This window comes from Salarias fasciatus, chromosome 6 (genome assembly GCF_902148845.1).
Source record: "Salarias fasciatus chromosome 6, fSalaFa1.1, whole genome shotgun sequence".
In the NCBI taxonomy this organism is placed as follows: Eukaryota; Metazoa; Chordata; class Actinopteri; order Blenniiformes; family Blenniidae; genus Salarias; species Salarias fasciatus.
Window position 1 is genome coordinate 20,160,237 of NC_043750.1, and position 18,620 is coordinate 20,178,856.

Here is an 18,620-nt window from a genome sequence, read left to right on the forward strand (position 1 = left end):
AATAATATTCAACTACTATATATTAAAGTACTGCTAATTTTCACAAAAAACATTGTTGTGCCCAATTCAACAAAATAAAAGTGCCACACAAACTCCACTAAAACATAGAAAATTACAACTGCAACAATAGTTTTTCATTCACATAGATAGTCTACTTCTTAGACCTTTTCTTTTTTGATTTCTGCTTTTTCTTCTTTTTTTCTTGGGCTTCTTCTTCTTGGCTCCTTCTTCTTCTTCCTTTCATCCTCTGATGAGAAAGATATTGACGACGATCTAGTTGAGATGTCTTTTGGTTTTGCTGTTGTGAGTAGAAAAAAACAATACATCTTAATTAATGTCATCAATGTATTACAGCCTGATCAATGACCACATCACATGTTTAAGGCTTACAAGTATGTGTGCTTCTGTTACATCCTGTAAAGGGATAGTTAAGGAAAAACACAGACACGCTGCTTCTTGAATCATATCCAAAGTATCTTTATAATGACTTAAGTCAAATTTAAACTATACAGTCTGAGTGTTTCCTATGGATTGACATTTTACATCTGCTAAAATTTACATATACCGTACTGAAAATATCAATTTTAGTCATGTATAGCTGTCATACCCAAAGTAATATCAGCATTTTACCCATAAAATATAAACACAGAAGCATGAAACACATTTTCTTATCAAATATGTACTCATCAAATGCTTAACAGTTCACAGCAAAATTATAAGCATTGCTCAGAACGCTGCTTGTGCCGCTGTCGTGCCAAAAAGTGGTTCCCTGCCATAAAGTGATTTCCGGTCCGCGGGCAGCTGAAAAGCGCAGCTTCTGCAGCTCTGCAGCAGTCTTAATTGGGCTCAAACAAGTTTGTTTCTGATCATCCAATGATGTTTATTTGTGTTTGCGTTTGATAGCCTCCTGTACGTCCAGTTGCCTTAAGTCGCTGTTAAATACCGGTAAGCTAGTTGACGATTTTAACCAGGCTTGTTGTTATGCTAATAAAGATATGTCACGGAGGTGACACGTTTTCTTTTCTTTTCTTTTCTTTTTTTTTTGCAGCAAAATTGCTAGATTGCTCGACAGAGTAATTTCATCCCAAGCAGTGCGTTGTACGGTTTGAAAATTGAGAAAAGGGACATTACAATGTCAGAATCAGCTTATTTTGCTTGCCAAAAGTTGATTCATGCCTCCGGTATTGTATATGGATCGATATTTTGCCTCAAAATGATTTAATATAACACAGCAGAGTCAGATTTACATTTGAGTAAAACCAATACTTTATACCACTTAAAAAATGAGTAAAGGGACATTACAATGTCAAAATCAGCTTATTTTGCTTGCTAAAAGCTGATTCCGCGGACTGGAATCAGCCAAAACTTGATTTCTGCCAGAAAGTGATTTCCGTACGACGCACTGCTTGGGATGAAATTACTCTGTCGAGCAATCTAGCTATTTTGGTGCAAAAAGAAAAGAAAAGAAAAGAAAACGTATCACCTCCGTGACATATCTTTATTAGCATAACAACAAGCCTGGTTAAAATCGTCAACTAGCTTACCGGTTGTTGGAGCCAATTCGCACCGGAAGTATAAATAGGAAGTAATCACAACCTGACAGGTGTTGCTGCCCGTGAGAGGAAACACGGTTTTGACCGCTGTCGCTGCTGCCTCGCCATCGCTGTGTGGTTCGTATCCTGTGGTGAAATTTGTAAGAAGTGAAAATAAATGGACATATTTCATTGACGCAAACAATCGCCTCAGCTACGTTATTCACTCCATTCAAGTGCCAGCGTGTCAGCCGAAAACTCCGGGTAGAAGCCGTAGGGGCTTCAAGCGTAGGCTTAGCCCCGACACCGGCATTTAACAGCAACTTAAGGCAACTGGACGTACAGGAGGCTATCAAACGCAAACACAAATAAACATCATTGAATGATCAGAAACAAACTTGTTTGAGCCCAATTAAGACTGCTGCAGAGCCACAGAAGCTGCGCTTTTCAGCTGCCCGCGGACCGGAAATCACTTTATGGCAGGGAATCACTTTTTGGCACGACACCGCCAAGCAGTCAGCAAGGACTCTACAATGAGTGTGACGTTCACTTTGACTCTGAAAGTTACTGCAGACACCAGTATCTTACTTTCCACGTTTCTCTTAACAAACAGAAAACATAAATACTTCTACACATGCATTATCATGACGCTTCTTACCTGTAAAGGGGATAATAAAGGAAAAACACAGACACGCTGCTCCTTGAGTCATATCCGGTGGAATCATGGATGAACGGAAGCAGCGCGCTTCCCTCCACAGTTGAGCTCAGACATAAACAATCAAACCCCGATCATTGAGCACAGAAACAACTTTCAAAGAAAAAAACTTGTTGAAACTTCAATTGCTTGAATTCATGAAAGTACCTGGTTAAAAATAACACTTCATCAAAGGTTGAAAAAGATTAAGGTAAAAATCATCGTGACCTGTTGATTGAGTTATCTGTCTTGTTTTACTCTGGTCTCCCATTCAAACAAGCACAGTGTTCAGCCAAACAGGGATAATCTGTGTTTCAGCATAATTTAATGTGTGAGATAATTTCGAAAGATGTATTCGGTTCCTATTTAATGATGTTTTCTGCAGTGTTTCCGTTTCCACAATTTTATTTCTTTGAAAGTTATTTTTTTGTGTGTTCAATGATCGGGGTTTGATTGCTCATGTCTGAGCTGAACTGTGGAAAGAAACGTGCTGCTTCGTTCATCAGCAGCGTGTCTGTGTTTTTCCTTTATTATCCCCTTTACAGGTAAGAAACGTCATGATAATGCATGTGTAGAAGTATTTATGTTTTCTGTTTGTTAAGAGAAACGTGGAAAGTAAGATACTGGTGTCTGCAGTAACTTTCAGAGTCAAAGTGAACGTCACACTCATTGTAGAGTCCTTGCTGACTGCTTGGCGGCACAAGCAGCGTTCTGAGCAATGCTTATAATTTTGCTGTGAACTGTTAAGCATTTGATGAGTACATATTTGATAAGAAAATGTGTTTCATGCTTCTGTGTTTATATTTTATGGGTAAAATGCTGATATTACTTTGGTTATGACAGCTATACATGACTAAAATTGATATTTTCAGTACGGTATATGTAAATTTTAGCAGATGTAAAATGTCAGTCCATAGGAAACACTCAGACTGTATAGTTTAAATTTGACTTAAGTCATTATAAAGATACTTTGGATATGATTCAAGAAGCAGCGTGTCTGTGTTTTTCCTTAACTATCCCTTTACAGGATGTAACAGAAGCACACATACTTGTAAGCCTTAAACATGTGATGTGGTCATTGATCAGGCTGTAATACATTGATGACATTAATTAAGATGTATTGTTTTTTTCTACTCACAACAGCAAAACCAAAAGACATCTCAACTAGATCGTCGTCAATATCTTTCTCATCAGATGATGAAAGGAAGAAGAAGAAGGAGCCAAGAAGAAGAAGCCCAAGAAAAAAAAAGAAGAAAAAGCAGAAATCAAAAAAGAAAAGGTCTAAGAAGTAGACTATCTATGTGAATGAAAAACTATTGTTGCAGTTGTAATTTTCTATGTTTTAGTGGAGTTTGTGTGGCACTTTTATTTTGTTGAATTGGGCACAACAATGTTTTTTGTGAAAATTAGCAGTACTTTAATATATAGTAGTTGAATATTATTTATATAGTGGTTTAGCTTTTGTAGTAGTTTCCAATTGTTAGTTTAAATAAATATAATATTATTTCTTAAAAGTAAAAGTTATCAATAGTGCATCATGTTTTGATTATTTTACTCTGATTTGTGAATTGGTTATTTTGAAAATAAATGTCTTTAATAATGGAAGCAATATCACAGAACCCGTACAGGTAAGTCTTGGGTACTTTGAGTGTAAGTACCCGGTACCTGCATAGGTAGGGAAGGTAGTTACTGGCATAGTACTCAGTAGTTGCACAGTAAGTGAAGCCAACAAGTGTTCGCTTTAAAATACGGCCCGGTTCCCTGTCGTTGAGCAGTAGTTACAGGTAAGTACTCGGTAGTTGCACAGTAAGTGAAGAACACAAGTGTTCGCTTTAGAATACGGCCCGGTTCCCTGTCGTTGAGCAGTAGTTACAGGTAAGTACTCGGTAGTTGCACAGTAAGTGAAGAACACAAGTGTTCGCTTTAGAATACGGCCCGGTTCCCTGTCGTTGAGCAGTAGTTAAAGGTAAGTACTCGGTAGTTGCACAGTAAGTGAAGCCCACAAGTGTTCGCTTTAGAATACGGCCCGGTTCCCTGTTGTTGAGCAGTAGTTAAAGGTAAGTACTCGGTAGTTGCACAGTAAGTGAAGAACACAAGTGTTCGCTTTAGAATGCGGCCCGGTTCCCTGTCGTTGAGCAGTAGTTACAGGTAAGTACTCGGTAGTTGCACAGTAAGTGAAGAACACAAGTGTTCGCTTTAGAATACGGCCCGGTTCCCTGTCGTTGAGCAGTAGTTACAGGTAAGTACTCGGTAGTTGCACAGTAAGTGAAGAACACAAGTGTTCGCTTTAGAATACGGCCCGGTTCCCTGTTGTTGAGCAGTAGTTACAGGTAAGTACTCGGTAGTTGCACAGTAAGTGAAGAACACAAGTGTTCGCTTTAGAATACGGCCCGGTTCCCTGTTGTTGAGCAGTAGTTACAGGTAAGTACTCGGTAGTTGCACAGTAAGTGAAGCCAACAAGTGTTCGCTTTAGAATACGGCCCGGTTCCCTGTTGTTGAGCAGTAGTTACAGGTAAGTACTCGGTAGTTGCACAGTAAGTGAAGCCAACAAGTGTTCGCTTTAGAATACGGCCCGGTTCCCTGTTGTTGAGCAGTAGTTACAGGTAAGTACTCGGTAGTTGCACAGTAAGTGAAGAACACAAGTGTTCGCTTTAGAATACGGCCCGGTTCCCTGTTGTTGAGCAGTAGTTACAGGTAAGTACTCGGTAGTTGCACAGTAAGTGAAGAACACAAGTGTTCGCTTTAGAATACGGCCCGGTTCCCTGTCGTTGAGCAGTAGTTACAGGTAAGTACTCGGTAGTTGCAGTGGAAGTACCTGATAAGTACTCGGTAGTTGCAGTGGAAGTACCGGATAGTTAGACAGTAAGGAAAGACAGGGGTGATCTTCAGGGCTGGGTAACTTTAAAAGGTGAATTGGTGTATCTGAAAAATGAAGACATTAAATAAAGATGTTTTGCGCGTCTGCATGTCTTGTCATTATTATGTGAAACACATTTTAATCAGTACGTTACAGTATTTCAGTTTGTCATTGGTCACACAATCTGTAGGGGTCCATGGTGATTCTTAGGAGGAAGTGGCACATCAAGGTTGTACAGTAAAAGCATATGTGAGAGATATGAACAGTTTTTGCTATTTCAAGAGTGGGTGAACCATTGTTAATGTTTTTTGCTGTTCGTAGGCACCCCATATTTGTTTAATTCATATCCTGTGTTTTTATTTTATTTTATTTTATTGTTTCTGGAGGCACTGAATGTCATTGAATGCCTCACAGAAAAACGAGCGTCTTTGAACTACACATTGAGCGTGTCGGAGAGCAGTTGAAGCTGAGGAGACGTCATGAATCTTGTTCGGAATCGAAAATAAAATCTATCTATTAAAAATCCATCCTGTGGATCTTCATTGCCGGGGACTACGGGAGCAACACATATGTTCAGGAAAATTACACTGTCTTGACAAGTAGCTATATGGTAAAACACAGGAAACTACCGTGTAAGACTTCAGAACTTACACTGTAAACACGTACGTAAGTACCCCATAAGAGTCATTAAAATGTCATGCTACATTTATGAAAGTTACCCCCACACTTTAGGAAATTACCTATTAAGACACATCAAACTACACTGTAAGACAACCGCACTTACGCTGTCAGACACAAGTGTAAGTACTCCTCGGGTTCCGCGAAATAACTTGTACATGTCCGACAGTTACCTTCACAGTTGAGGAAACTACACTGTAAGAGAAGGGAAGTTACTCTGTAAGACGCGGGCCGTATTATAAAGTGCTACCACTTTTTACAGTGCGCATTTGCGCATCGTCACCTCTCACACACACTCCGCGCGCTCATTTCCCTGATAAACACGCACACACAGACCAACACACACAAAATAGTTGTATTATTAACCGTCAATAATAATCAAGAACATTAAAATTAGTAAAATAAGTCTCCCCAGCTGTGCATCAGGACGGACACCTTCCCACACGGTCATTCCTCACCCTGCTCTTTTGATTCTGGGACTGCAGGCTTGACAGGACAACGGTATTTATTAAGAAAATATGTTCGTTCTAAAATTAATTTCTGGAAACGAGAAATACATGGTTTGCTGTACTTTGATGGAGGATATAATATTTTACCTGAATCTGTAATTGGCACCTGGAGACACTGCAGTGCTCCTGCTGTCAACTGTCCTGTTCACTGTTGTTGAGATTTATTACATTAATCTATTTATTTTTTACACCATTTTATGTTATTATTATTTAGTTGTAAACTGACAGCAGCCTACAGTAATTCTCTATACCTGGAGGTGACGCGTGAGCGCTTCCATGCGCCGCTGCAGGTTCTGCTGGACTGGACAGCAGCTGGAGGTCGGTCGGGTATTTTTGGGGCAGGATTACATTGTTTTCGCTGTTTGGTCCGCGGCTGTTCTGACTCTGATTCAGGACTTTCCTCCTCTTCACTCCAGTCAAGATCGCTGATGTCCGACACGTCTCCGCCATCCGATTCCCCCTCACTGACCTCTTGTATCATTGCTAAAGCTTCTTCCACCTTCATTATGCCTCTTTTTATTGTCTTTCTTTTAGGATTTGGCTGATATTTTTGGCCGTCTGTCCGGTTGTCTGCTGTCAGAGCTAGCTTCCTGTTCAGATGCGCGCATGAACCAAAACAAATCAGTCCAGAAAAAAAGCCCCGCAAAGTGCATGTTTTTTTTTTTTTTTTTGCCTTTGGAGGTATAAATGCTTTGTAATATTATGTGTGTCATTGTTAGGACCTTATTTGCTTCAGAAAAACATACAAGTAACTAACAACTAATTTAGGAGAGGACAGGGAAATTATTTTTTAACAAATTTATTTCAATTATAAAAACCCAAAGGGTCTGTCAGACCATCTTGGCTGTTCTGGGGTTCTGTTCTGTTCTGAGAATTGCCCACAACCTTTGTTGTAACTTTAGTTGGTTATTCGACACTGGAAAACGTCCTGGAAAAGTCCTGGAAAATGATTTATCGAAAAGAGTGGGAACCCTATTTATTCTACATTAATTAAAAAATGTGATCATAAAAATTTAAATGGTCGAAAACACACTGTAGGCAAATTTACTACCCCTTTGTCCTGTTTATTTAAAAGTCACACATTTACCTGCTGTAAAAATGTATCAAATATTTATTTTTTTAAAACATTTTTTCCCCATATCTCTTTGTCAGGTTCAGTCCTGATCAAAACTAACGTTTCTATTTTAAATTGTCGATTTTAACAATTTAAATGCAAATTTTGTAGGTGGTTCCACGGCAGTGTAATGGCTGCATTTTAAAAAATGTGGTTATTATGGGAGTCAGTAGGGAGTAAAACTTAAAATCTGATGCTGCGCAAAATATAATAAAGCACCAAAGCCTGTTTTTTTTAACTAATCTTTGACATATCCAAGAGTGTGATAGCACGTAAAAAATATCCATCCTTTGATTTATTTATTATTTATTTATTATTTTGAAAAACTGTCATTTTGTGTGTTTTTTTCCCACCAAATCAATATGGAATGGGCATTTCAAAGGTTCAAATCCATAATCTTTTGAAAGTATTCGTTATTTTTTATCAGGGATGAGCTTGAGGAAAAGAAAGAAATGAAATATTTTTCTGATACATTTTACATCAGGTAAGGTTGTGGGTTGTTAACACCCAACACAGGAAAAAGGGTAGTAAAAATTAAAATCTGGTGAGGTGCAAAAGAAAAAGCACTAAAGTCAATGTTATTGTAAAAAAATCTCCAGCCTCTGATCGTTTTTTTAAATTGAAAATCAGTCACTTTAAATTGATAACCATTTTTTTTTCACCAAATCAGTTGCATCTCTTATAAAAAAGGAATTTCAATGGTTAAAATCCAAAATGTTTAAGATTTTTAAATGGGCTGAGCTAGATACAGAGATCTGAGTAAAAACAAATTAAAAAACATAATGGGTTATGTTTTTACAACACCTCAAACTGTGGCTTTTAAAAAGCCAAAACAGGACTTAGGGATGTGTTTTAACACTGTAGTCAAGGGTTAACATATTCCTGCATGTTAGTTCTACCAACAATGTCTAAAATGATGGTAACAACATTCTTTATTTTATTCTAACTTATTTCTTTACAGGGTTACAGCTTGGAAACCAAATGCCAGAACTATGCCATCTGAAAGTGGCAAAAATGATGCGGCAGCCGGACCTCATGGAGAGGATGGAGGATAGAGTCCTGGCAGGGGAACAGATCTTCCTTGGACCCAAGGTATGATCCCTGTAGTTGATCATTCTCAGTCAAGTACAGACAATGCATATTAATAAATCAGTACAATATTTTTGTATGGAAGCATTTTTTTGCATCATATGCTGTTATTTCCTAGGTTTGGATACGGGGGAAGCCTGTCATCACCGTCATTGACAACCCTCTTTCTGGGCAACCGGAGAGATGCACGAAACACCAGAGTGTTACACTGTCCCCACAAAAATACAAGTATGTTATCTATGTGTTTAATAGTGGAAGCAATGTATTTTATTGAGAAACCTGTATTCAGTGCATTATAGCACTGCATTTCTACCAACAACACAATAGGATTGCATAGCATTTCCCAGATGCTGTGCATCCTAGATTAGGACCTTAGATATTTATCTAAAGAGGTGGAATACCCCTTTTATAATTCATCTTTTTAGCAAACCAAAGTGTGTTTAACATGTATTGTTTTATTTGCAGATTTGATATAAAGACTATAAAAGTTGGCTCATTTGTGGAGACAGCCCCCCTCAACCAAACCCATGTGAGTGACAGGCAACCAGTGAAAATCACCGCCATATGGGCTACCATCTCAGGTAAAGTAGTTAAAAGATCTTGAATGAAATATGTAAGGAAGATTACAGAGGAACCAAGCTGTGTGTGGGGGCGGGGGGGGGGGTTAGCGGTGAACAAAGCCGAATGATCGGCCGTCAGAGCACAGACCAGTGCTCACACGGAGTGTCGGATGCCCCTTATACGGCCACGGCGCGCTCCCCCTGTACGTGGCGCCCTGGGCGGCCGCCTAGTTCGCCTATGCCTAGAGCTGGCCCTGCTTGATGCTATCGTGTTAGGTTAAATATTGTAGTTAAACATATTGATGTAACCCATAGCTAAATGCATGACGTTTTTTTCCCCAGATAATCCACTGGTCCTGTTTGAGGGCACCATCTTCCTGCCTCAACACAGAGAAGATCCCCTGACAGGCTGCAAAGAATACCAAGAAGGAGGAAAACTACTCTTCCCAACGGCAGTCATCACTGACACCCTCATGTTCCTCCACCACAAATGCTTCTGGGAACCAAATCGACAGCTCGGAATCGGGACAAAGTCCACTGCCACCAATGAACAGTACTGTCAAATAGTTGACAAAAAAATCATCCACAATTCCAGGAACAAACAATACCTGATGAACACATTCCTTCACTCTCATATAGAGTAAACACTCAATCAGTTCTTTGTGCTGCTAAAGCCTTGGACTGGTACCAGTCCAAAATACAGATGTTTTTGTTGTGCCTGAATGAAGCAGTCTTTAATGTGTACAATGTGATTTTGAGATGTATGCCCTATATGATAGGGGCTGGAACGATAGGGGGTGGAAGGATACCAATATAAATATAATCAGTTTGTAAACATAATCATTCTGTAAATACTATGTTTTACTATTAAATGCTGAGTATGTCATACAATTTTTCATTCTTTTTTGACATTAGTAATGAAAGTTTAACTGAAATAAAAGATAAAATGTTAAAGTCAACTGACGGAAAAGGAATAGTGAAAAGGGATACCTTAAAGGGATAGTTTTTTTGAAGTGGGTTTGTATGAGCTCCATATGGCCACAAAATACATTAGATGCAGTAGAAAGTTTAGTTTTGTCCGCTGCATCTAATAGACTAAGTGGCTGTATGGAGCTCATACAGGAGGTTCCTTGTTTCCTGTCTTTCAAGATAGGACGAGCTGATTAATGCAGGTGTGTTTGACCTCTGTAACAACTTCAGACACACCTGCATTAATCAGCTCATCCTATCATGAAAGACAGGAAACGAGCCTCCTGAAGTTCAGGGAGTGGTTGAGTTGTGCATAGAGTCTACAAGACATCTTGAGACAGTAATATTTCTAAGACATCTTGAGACATCTTAAGACATCTTCATATTTCCAAGACATCTTAAGACATCTCAAGACATCTTAAGACATCTTAAGACCCATGTCTATAGACGCGTCTTATAGACACGTCTTGACTTACCAAGACATCTCAAGACATCTCAACAAATGCGTCTTATGACACGTCTTAAGACATCTTGAGACCCTTTGATGGCTCGGTATGAACCTACAGTATATGCCTCAGAAATGCAGCCTGACAGGTGTCAATCTCCGAGTGTCCGCTGTCCATGGTGCTGAAAACTGATAAAAACTCACTGGCTACATCTGTACCATCTTTGATACAGCTTGAATATAAAATGAACACAGCTGGTCTAAAATTACACAATGTATTCAGATAGATATAGACACAGCTATCTACATCTTTTGGAATTCACGTATATTAGAGAAAAAAATAGACTCAGCGGTCTCTTATACTTGAGAGCAACACAAGGCACATTCAAATAGCCAGGTGTTTAAGACCACAGCATTCTGATAAAGATAATATTTTTGAAGGTTTCACTGACTCACCAATGGCTCCGATGTTAGGTTTTGGGTAGTACCGCTAGCGGCTAGCATCGTGTTTAGCATACTGTTTAACTTCCCTCCAAAGAGTTCAGATCAAGTGCAAAAGAAAAAACTCGTTCATGCCGCACAGCCAATCAGCGCTGCTTACAGCTCTGATGCATTCATGGACAGTCGTAATGTAAGAATTGGCAAATTGGAGCCCACAATCATATGCATATACCTTCTCACACACACTGCACATTTTATTATAATAATTTATTTACGAGTAAATGTGAACACATCACATGAAACGGGGCCCAATGACCTTGTTGGCCCTGGGACGACCGCCCCCTTGCCCCCACTCTGGCTCCGCTGCATGAGTTTCCTCTGCATACTCCACCTTCCTCCCACAGTCCAAAAATATGCATGTGAGGTTAATTGGTGACCGTAAATTGCCCCAAGGCATGAATGTGAACGTGTGTGTTGATGGATGGATGTATGGATGGCCAAAATCATAGTGTGCATCATGTCAAAACAGTTCTGCACCGTTTTACACTCTCCAAGGTCATTTAACCTGACTACCTGTTTTGTTTTGTCTCCTGTGAGTTACATTTTCTCAGAGTATACCAATCAAAGAATTTGATCGATGCACATTTGTGCTATAAAACCTAAGTTAACATGGCTTTCATTTGCTTCAAACACAGTTAGTCTTTATTTAGGAGAGGTGTGTAATTACTGAAATGGAGTCGACAAAATTATTTCCTTAGCTAAGGTGACAAATGCACTGATTGTTTCAAGAATGACATCCATCTGTCTTCTACAAACCTCTTTTATTCTTTAGAAGCCAAGCTCTACCTGGACAGGTCGGAGGGTAAACACACACGTCTATCACATATACAATCACACTCATTCACAATCAAGGACAAATTTAAACAGGCTTATTGTCCAGAAAGTTCCTGGGAAAGCCATTCATTCAACGCAAATCCAAACCGAGGAAAATGAACAATTAGACCACTGTAATGACTTTTATATGAATATATGGTGGAAAATTGGCCCAGTTTCTATTTGGCAGCATATTGAAAAGCATTAATTGTGAATGTGAAGGCAGATCAAAACATAATCACACTGTACAAAACAGTACAGTGTGATTGTGATTTAACAGTTGAGGGGAATAGAACGAGCAGAAGAGCATCTAACTGTAAAATCACAATTATTTCTATTACAGTTAATGGACAACTTCATTTCATGCCTGCGGGTGTTCTACATCATGATCGTCTAAAGCAAAATATTATTGTGCCTGAATTGCACAAAATAGACATTTCCACATTGCAGATGTTCAATTTCTTAATTGAGGCATGACAAAAACAATTCCATAATAAACATGTATAAAGGTTGCATATGTGCAGTGCACACATATATTAGATCTTGTTGTACAATAAAGGATAGTTTCTCTTGAATCTTTTACTCTGAATAAACAACTTCCTTCGGAAATTGTCAGTCTGTATGTATTATTACTACATTTGGACACAGAAAAGTCTAAGAATAGCCTAAATTTTTTCACATAGCCTTTTAATCGTCCCTCCATGAATATCTCTGCAATGACAGCAGACTAAACAGATTCAGTAACAATGTAGACACTTTTTTTTCTTTTTGACCAACTTTTATTTCCCATGTAATATGCAAGACTGAAGAAATTACACTTTGAGACACAACATACCCAGTGTAAAAAAAAAAAAAAAAAAAAAAAAAAAAAAGCAAAAATGAATTCAGGTACAACAAAGCAAATGGGAAAAGGGTCAAAGCCGACATTCTGGGTTTTTAAGAAACAAAACAAAACAAAAAAAAAACATAAAAACAAAGATCTTTCGCTTACCTTACTAAATCCTTCTATTTACTATCTTTCTTTTACATGTTTGATTGGACAACATGAGTCAGTTCCTCTCAGCTGAATCTCCCACAGGGGAGGTTTGAAGGCACTGATGGAATTGCACTACCCATAAATATGAGTGTTTTCATTCTTCTTCAGACCAACCAAGCTTATCTGACTCATCCAGTGTTCTTTGAGTGATCGCTCATTCCTCCCACTGATGAATATCTGTTTTTGTTTTTTAATTTTAAGCCAAAGCTTAAGTTATTGGTTGGTTCATGAGTTCATCAGACTTTCACAATTTTGAGCTTTAAATATATATATTTACAGACAGAAACCAAACGAGCAGCCTTACTGGAGACCTCCCGGTGACAGGCATCATGTACCTCGAGGAAGCAGAATAGAAACCACAGAGCAACGTTACAAATATATTTACAAGGTGATATTTACCTGCAGAGACTGACTAAACTGTTCATCTTGATATAGCCTCACATTTTAAAACAGGTGAAACAGTTCCAAGCTACATTTTTCTGTCTCTCCAAATGAATTAACGTTGTCTATATTGAACCCTGGAATATTTTTTTTTTACCTTGATGCATTTTTTTTTACCCTCAAGCCCACTGTTTTCTTCAACCACAGCACACTCCTGAGAAAAACATTCCCCTGGATAATCATTCGATTATCCTGAAAATAAAAATAATAAGCCACTCAGCTTCCAGTTACCTATCATGTACAGTGATACCACTATTTTTTTTAAAGCAAAGTGCATCTTGGAGAAATTTCCAACTTGAATACACAGTGTAACGCATCTGCCCTGTTATTATTTTAACAATCTCTTCACACAACTAGAAGGCAGCAAGATGGGTGAGGAGGTTTTGCGTCACGGTTTATTCTCAAATTCCTTCCAGCAGGCCCTTCTAAGCTGGCGTTCGCGAGGGAGGAAGTTTGGCAGCAAAGGTTCCCATGGTATTCAGAGCTGCGTGGATGCGGAAGTGTAGCCTCGACTCCATGTTGTAGTCTTTGTAGTTCATCCTATAAATCAGAAAACTCATTAAACAGTGCTGCATTGGTGCTACAACAGGAATGAAAGCATAATTTTGGGGAAAAAAATATAGAAAAATATTTCCTGTGAATTATCAGTCTCAGGTAATTTAAAGCAAATATGAATAACTTGGAGAGTGAATGGGCTGAAAACACTTACTTGACATTTTCAATGATAGTGATCGCCTTGCTGATGTCGCCCTTCTGTCTGTGCAAAAGACCCAGCTCATACATGGTGAAGGGTACCAGATAGTTGTCATGCTTAATATCATTCTCACTGTTATAAAAAAAGACAGAGACAGCAGGCAAATAAATGTCATGTTTCATACAGAACAATGTTTTGAGCTGTTTGTTGATAACATTTATCTGAGTTCTGAGATAGCATCTCTATTCCAAACAGCCTCTGTCTGTTCAGAAGATACTCTTTCCAGGTTAACTGTATATTTTCACTGAGTTTGGGAATGAGAGAAACTGTATTTCCACATTTGTGTTGTTGATTCCAGTGGCAGGGTGACCCTACCAGGAAATGACGTGATTGAAGCAGATCTCGGCCTGAACCAGACGGCCCAGCTCCCTCAGACACAGGCCCTTCAGCAGCTGGACCAGACACTGGTCGTCCAAGTGGTACTCTGACGGGTCTGCAGATAAGATGAAGCAAAGTATGAGCTCTCACACTCTGCTCCCACTAATACGACCTGCAGCGTTATGAATTCTGCCATCTGACTCACTTTGCTCATTTTTGAGCTGCTCCTCTGCTTTCTCCAGGGTGGACAGGATGCTTTCAGTCAGGCCGGGTCTTTTGCCCACCACTGTGAATCCATTCCAGACGTACATCATTTCCTGTGACGAGAAATTGTTTAGTTTGTTTTTTTTCCAGACTGGAAAAGGGCAGTTTGGTTCAATCCCGCTCGCCATCACTCCCTCACCAAAGCAGGGACGACGAGTTTCACAGGGACAGAGGAGGAATATCTCTGGGCCTTCTTTGCTGCAAACTTCTCCGTAGGAATCGACTTCCCAGCAATTCTCAGTCTGAGACTGTCCACCTGCCTGCAAGCCCCACATTTTATCATTACTTTACACATTACTGGACAGATAAGACATTGCACTCCCTGTGCATACCTGAATAAGTCCACCACATTTTCACCCAGTTTATTAACCTCTTCCTCAGGTAGCATGCTCAAGATGGAGGCTTTCTGATATACATATATTGCCTACAAGAGAAAGAAGAAATCCAGCTGTTGCTACAGGAAAAGGGCAGAACAAAATAAATAGAACTACATGGTTAAAAAGTAACATTAGATACCTGAGACCACTTGCTCTCCTTGCAGAGGAAGTTGGCGTATCGATAAGCCTCTTTCCATTTCTGCTCAAAGGAGTAGGCCCACATCAGCTCCCAGTAGCACAGGTGGTGAATCTGCCGCCACTCCTCCTGCGAGGCGATGCAGGCCAGGAACTTCTCCTGAGCCTGCACAGAAACCCAGGCGCACTCATTTCACATTTCTGTCTCAACCAGGAAGAGGAGCAGCGTGCACGAAAAGAGGGAAAACTGTTATTATACATTTGGCTCTATTACTTACAAATGTGAAGTTTCCTTTGAGCACAGCGATTCTTGCAGTGTAGAAAAGCATGAGAGCTCCCTGTGAACAACATTTTAAAAAGAAAATATGAAACACATTTGCAAAATCTACAACAGAGTTTCCAAAAGCTACACATGCCACTTGCTCACATTGGGGAACTTTTTGGAGTAGGGCTCCAGCAGAGACTCGGCCTCACTGAGGTTTCCATCTCCCGTTCCTTGGGACAGAGTGGGCAGCAATCATTATAGGGTCATAAACGTGTTACCGATTCATACTTTTCAACCTGGATGAAAAAGAAGTTACGTTATTTCATTACTGCTCACCGAGTATTACAGTGATGTAGAGGTGAAACATCAGCAGAGTGAGCGTGCTCAGGATGGAGCGCAAGCTGTTACTCGCTGCTCCCGATCTCAGCTCTGACAAACCCATCTCCTGTGAGGAAAAAAAAAATACAGCAATATTGAGTCTATTTCAACAGTGTTGGAAGGCCTGAGCTCTTTAATTGTGGAGTGATGCCACCCACCCGGTCTCCTGAGAAGCCCAGAAACTCCATCAGTCTGAGGACTCTGGATGGAAGCAGTGAGAGCATCTGGCATGGAAAATAAAACACATCATAATTTGGTTGGGGTTACTTTATTGGAAACAACAGATCATTTTGTAGGATTGGGGTCCTTCCATTGCCAGAGATGACATAATGTGTGGTCAAGCGCATAATACAATTTTCAAAGTCTGGAATAACCCACAATCATAAAAATGTGTTTTTGTTTACTTTTGACACATGACTGGTGTCCAGCTGTTATTAGGCTTTCTTCTGCAAAACTATACTCTGACCACTAGATGGCACACTTTTGTCTGCCATCAGGCAAATCATAAATAGCTCATTGATGTTTACATTACCTATTCCACAGAAAGCATGAGTGTGTGTGTGTGTGTGTGTGTGTGTGTGTGTGTGTGTGTGTGTGTGTGTGTGTGTGTGTGTGTGTGTGTGTTCTCTTACCAAATTAAATGATCCGATACCCATGCTGACCCCTCCTGTGAAATGAACGTACGTTTGTTTCTGTTTCTCCTTGTCCTCCAAGCTGTTTATCATGGTCTGGCAATCCCTGAACGGAGAGTCAACAAGTTAAAATACACTTCTCTTCATGTAAATCTGAATCCTTGCCTTCACAGCAAACACACTCTGAGCTTCTTACTTGTAAATCTGATAGCTGTTACGGATTTTCATTCCTCCTTTGATGAAGCCGATGATGCTTTCGTCCAGGAACGTGAGAGAAGCTTTTTGCAGCAAGACTTCAGCGTAGCACAGCTCAGCGTGCATCTCCTCTGTTAATCAGAATAAATGACAGATGCATGAAAAACAAAGAAAAGGCTTTAGGAAAATTATATAATGTTTGACATCTTGCAGATGACCTCATCTGTAAATTCTAGTTTGTAAATTAGTTTTGCCCCTCTGCAATAAACTGCATCTAATCTACAATTATTTATGGTCTGGTTAAAATGCATCATGTTACGCAATTCATTCTGCTTTTATGGGTCAAAATGAGATGTTCAGTGAATTCACACAGAAGTTCACTCACCCTCGGTCAGTTTATCAGTCGACTGTCTGTTCCAGAAGTTGGCTATGCTCTCCATTAACCCAACCTTCTTCCGAAATCTAAGTGTAGAAATGCTCTGTGTAGTTATACATTTAAAAGAAAATCCTCAATTTCACATAAAAAAGTGTTTTTTAACAAACCATACTTTTCACAGGTCTGCAGGGATTCCCTGAGCGATGCCATGGCAGTATCTATGTCCTTTGGTTCAAAGGTCATGGCTGCCTGCATCACCAGGATGCTGCTGTAGCCCATCGCATGATACATGCTCTGATTCTTCCTAAAGGAGATCGATACCCAACAAAGTCATTAAAAAACAAGGAGCTCTTGTTGAACGAGAAGAACTAATGCATGCAGCCTCACCAAAATACCAATCAATAAGTGTCTTGTAGCTCACCAGGGTTTCAGAAGAGCCAATGCGTCCATGAACCTGTTGTTCAGAAAAAGGTCGAGTGCAGAGGAGCATTCCTTCAGCGCTGACTCCAAATCCATTTTGAATGGTCTACAGGAGCGTGAAAAAGTCACATTTAAACAGAATCATATCAATCAAACAAATAAAAGTTGAAATTGGGCAGAAAAACAAAGAGTCTGTTGCCATAATGGAGTGAAACAGGGGTGTCTGAACTGAACCTCTGCAGGTTTTAACTCTCCCTGCTTCAACACATCTGAGAGCTTCGACAGGCTTATTACTGCCAGGACAGAATCACTACATCCAGGTGTGTTGAGGCAGAAAGAGGGCAAACACGCAGGACTGGGGCTCTGCAGGAAGAGGTTCAGCCCCCCCTGGAGTAAAATGGGAGTAGTGCGACCTCAAGTGTTGTAGTAGGCCATTGCATTACAAACAGGACTGATGAGATGAAAATTTGATTTTTTGCGAATCTGGTATTTTAGTAAACCAGATGAAGGCATTTAGTCTTTACTTACGCTACATCTTCAATGTGGTCACTGAGGTCCACCTGAAAGAAAATTTGACAGAACATTTAAAAAAAGGGAAATGAAGAAAACATTTTCTAAAAGTTTTAATTGATTTCAAGTAGTACGGTGACAACACCATAACGTTTAAAGCACAATTTTATGAATAATCCCACAGATTTCTAATGCCAAAACTACTTTTATATTAATTTCGCTGTGCTATTTTCATTTGGGAAATGTTTTGCAGTTCTTCGATGACTTTCAAGCGACTTTTTGGATGTTCGGGTAGGTCCTTTTCCTAAACGTGTAGTTTTTAGACCGATAAAAAAAATGTCATTAAACAATCAGTAACAGGTCATAAAGAGCTGGAATTTGACGCGTCCATGAGACTATTTGGCGTTTTCTCGAAAAAAAAAAAACGACTACAAAAAAAAATCAATTTTCTGTTTTCCCTCAGTGATATTTTGATGACCCGAGCTCATGATTTGTTTGGAAATTAAATTAGTTCAAATAATTTCTTTAAACCAGCTTATTTTCACTAGAACACTTTCACGGTCTTACTTAAAATAGTTAAAAAAAAAAAAAAAAAGAAATGAAAGAAGCACATATTAGTCATTACTATATTTAACTCTGCTGAGAAGGTTAAGAAACTTGCCTGCTGCAGTGAGTTGCCTTTCGTCTCCATTTGAAGTTTGATTAAAAGACGCAGTCCAGCTGCAGAGGTCTGGTGTGTGATGAAGTGATGGATCTCT

The 18,620-nt window shown here is 39.5% G+C and overlaps 2 protein-coding genes across 2 annotated transcripts; one reads left to right on the plus strand and one right to left on the minus strand.

Moving 5' to 3' along the window:
• The first annotated feature begins 8,400 nt into the window (after window positions 1–8,400).
• Window positions 8,401–9,822, plus strand: LOC115391025 (uncharacterized). The gene is made up of 4 exons (XM_030095114.1): window positions 8,401–8,476; window positions 8,592–8,701; window positions 8,939–9,054; window positions 9,376–9,822. The coding sequence occupies exons 1-4, from the start codon at window positions 8,402–8,404 to the stop codon at window positions 9,675–9,677; spliced, it is 603 nt and encodes a 200-aa protein (XP_029950974.1). The 5' UTR covers window position 8,401; the 3' UTR covers window positions 9,678–9,822.
• A 3,841-nt stretch (window positions 9,823–13,663) lies between these two features.
• On the minus strand, window positions 13,664–17,448 carry LOC115390411 (tetratricopeptide repeat protein 39B-like). The gene is made up of 16 exons (XM_030094270.1): window positions 17,354–17,448; window positions 17,105–17,236; window positions 16,942–17,018; window positions 16,558–16,687; window positions 16,362–16,467; window positions 15,888–15,953; window positions 15,688–15,796; window positions 15,514–15,581; window positions 15,365–15,424; window positions 15,091–15,252; window positions 14,907–14,998; window positions 14,714–14,834; window positions 14,516–14,627; window positions 14,308–14,425; window positions 13,948–14,064; window positions 13,664–13,778 (listed from the first exon to the last, which is right to left on the minus strand). Exons 1-16 carry the CDS (start codon window positions 17,446–17,448, stop codon window positions 13,664–13,666), a joined length of 1,680 nt encoding a protein of 559 aa, XP_029950130.1.
• Between the last annotated feature and the right edge of the window lie 1,172 nt (window positions 17,449–18,620).

Bases quoted from the DNA above. Each gene is read 5' to 3' on its own strand.
- LOC115390411 (XM_030094270.1), bottom strand. From the start codon at position 17,448: ATGGATTTGGAGTCAGCGCTGAAGGAATGCTCCTCTGCACTCGACCTT. The intron at 16,688-16,941 runs GTGAGTGAACTT...TCTGATTAACAG, and splicing joins GACTGATAAACTGACCGAGG to AGGAGATGCACGCTGAGCTG. The intron at 14,628-14,713 runs GTGAGGGAGTGA...TTCTCGTCACAG, and splicing joins AACTCGTCGTCCCTGCTTTG to GAAATGATGTACGTCTGGAA.
- LOC115391025 (XM_030095114.1), top strand. From the start codon at position 8,402: ATGCGGCAGCCGGACCTCATGGAGAGGATGGAGGATAGAGTCCTGGCA. The intron at 8,702-8,938 runs GTATGTTATCTA...TTTTATTTGCAG, and splicing joins CTGTCCCCACAAAAATACAA to ATTTGATATAAAGACTATAA. The intron at 9,055-9,375 runs GTAAAGTAGTTA...TTTTTTCCCCAG, and splicing joins CATATGGGCTACCATCTCAG to ATAATCCACTGGTCCTGTTT.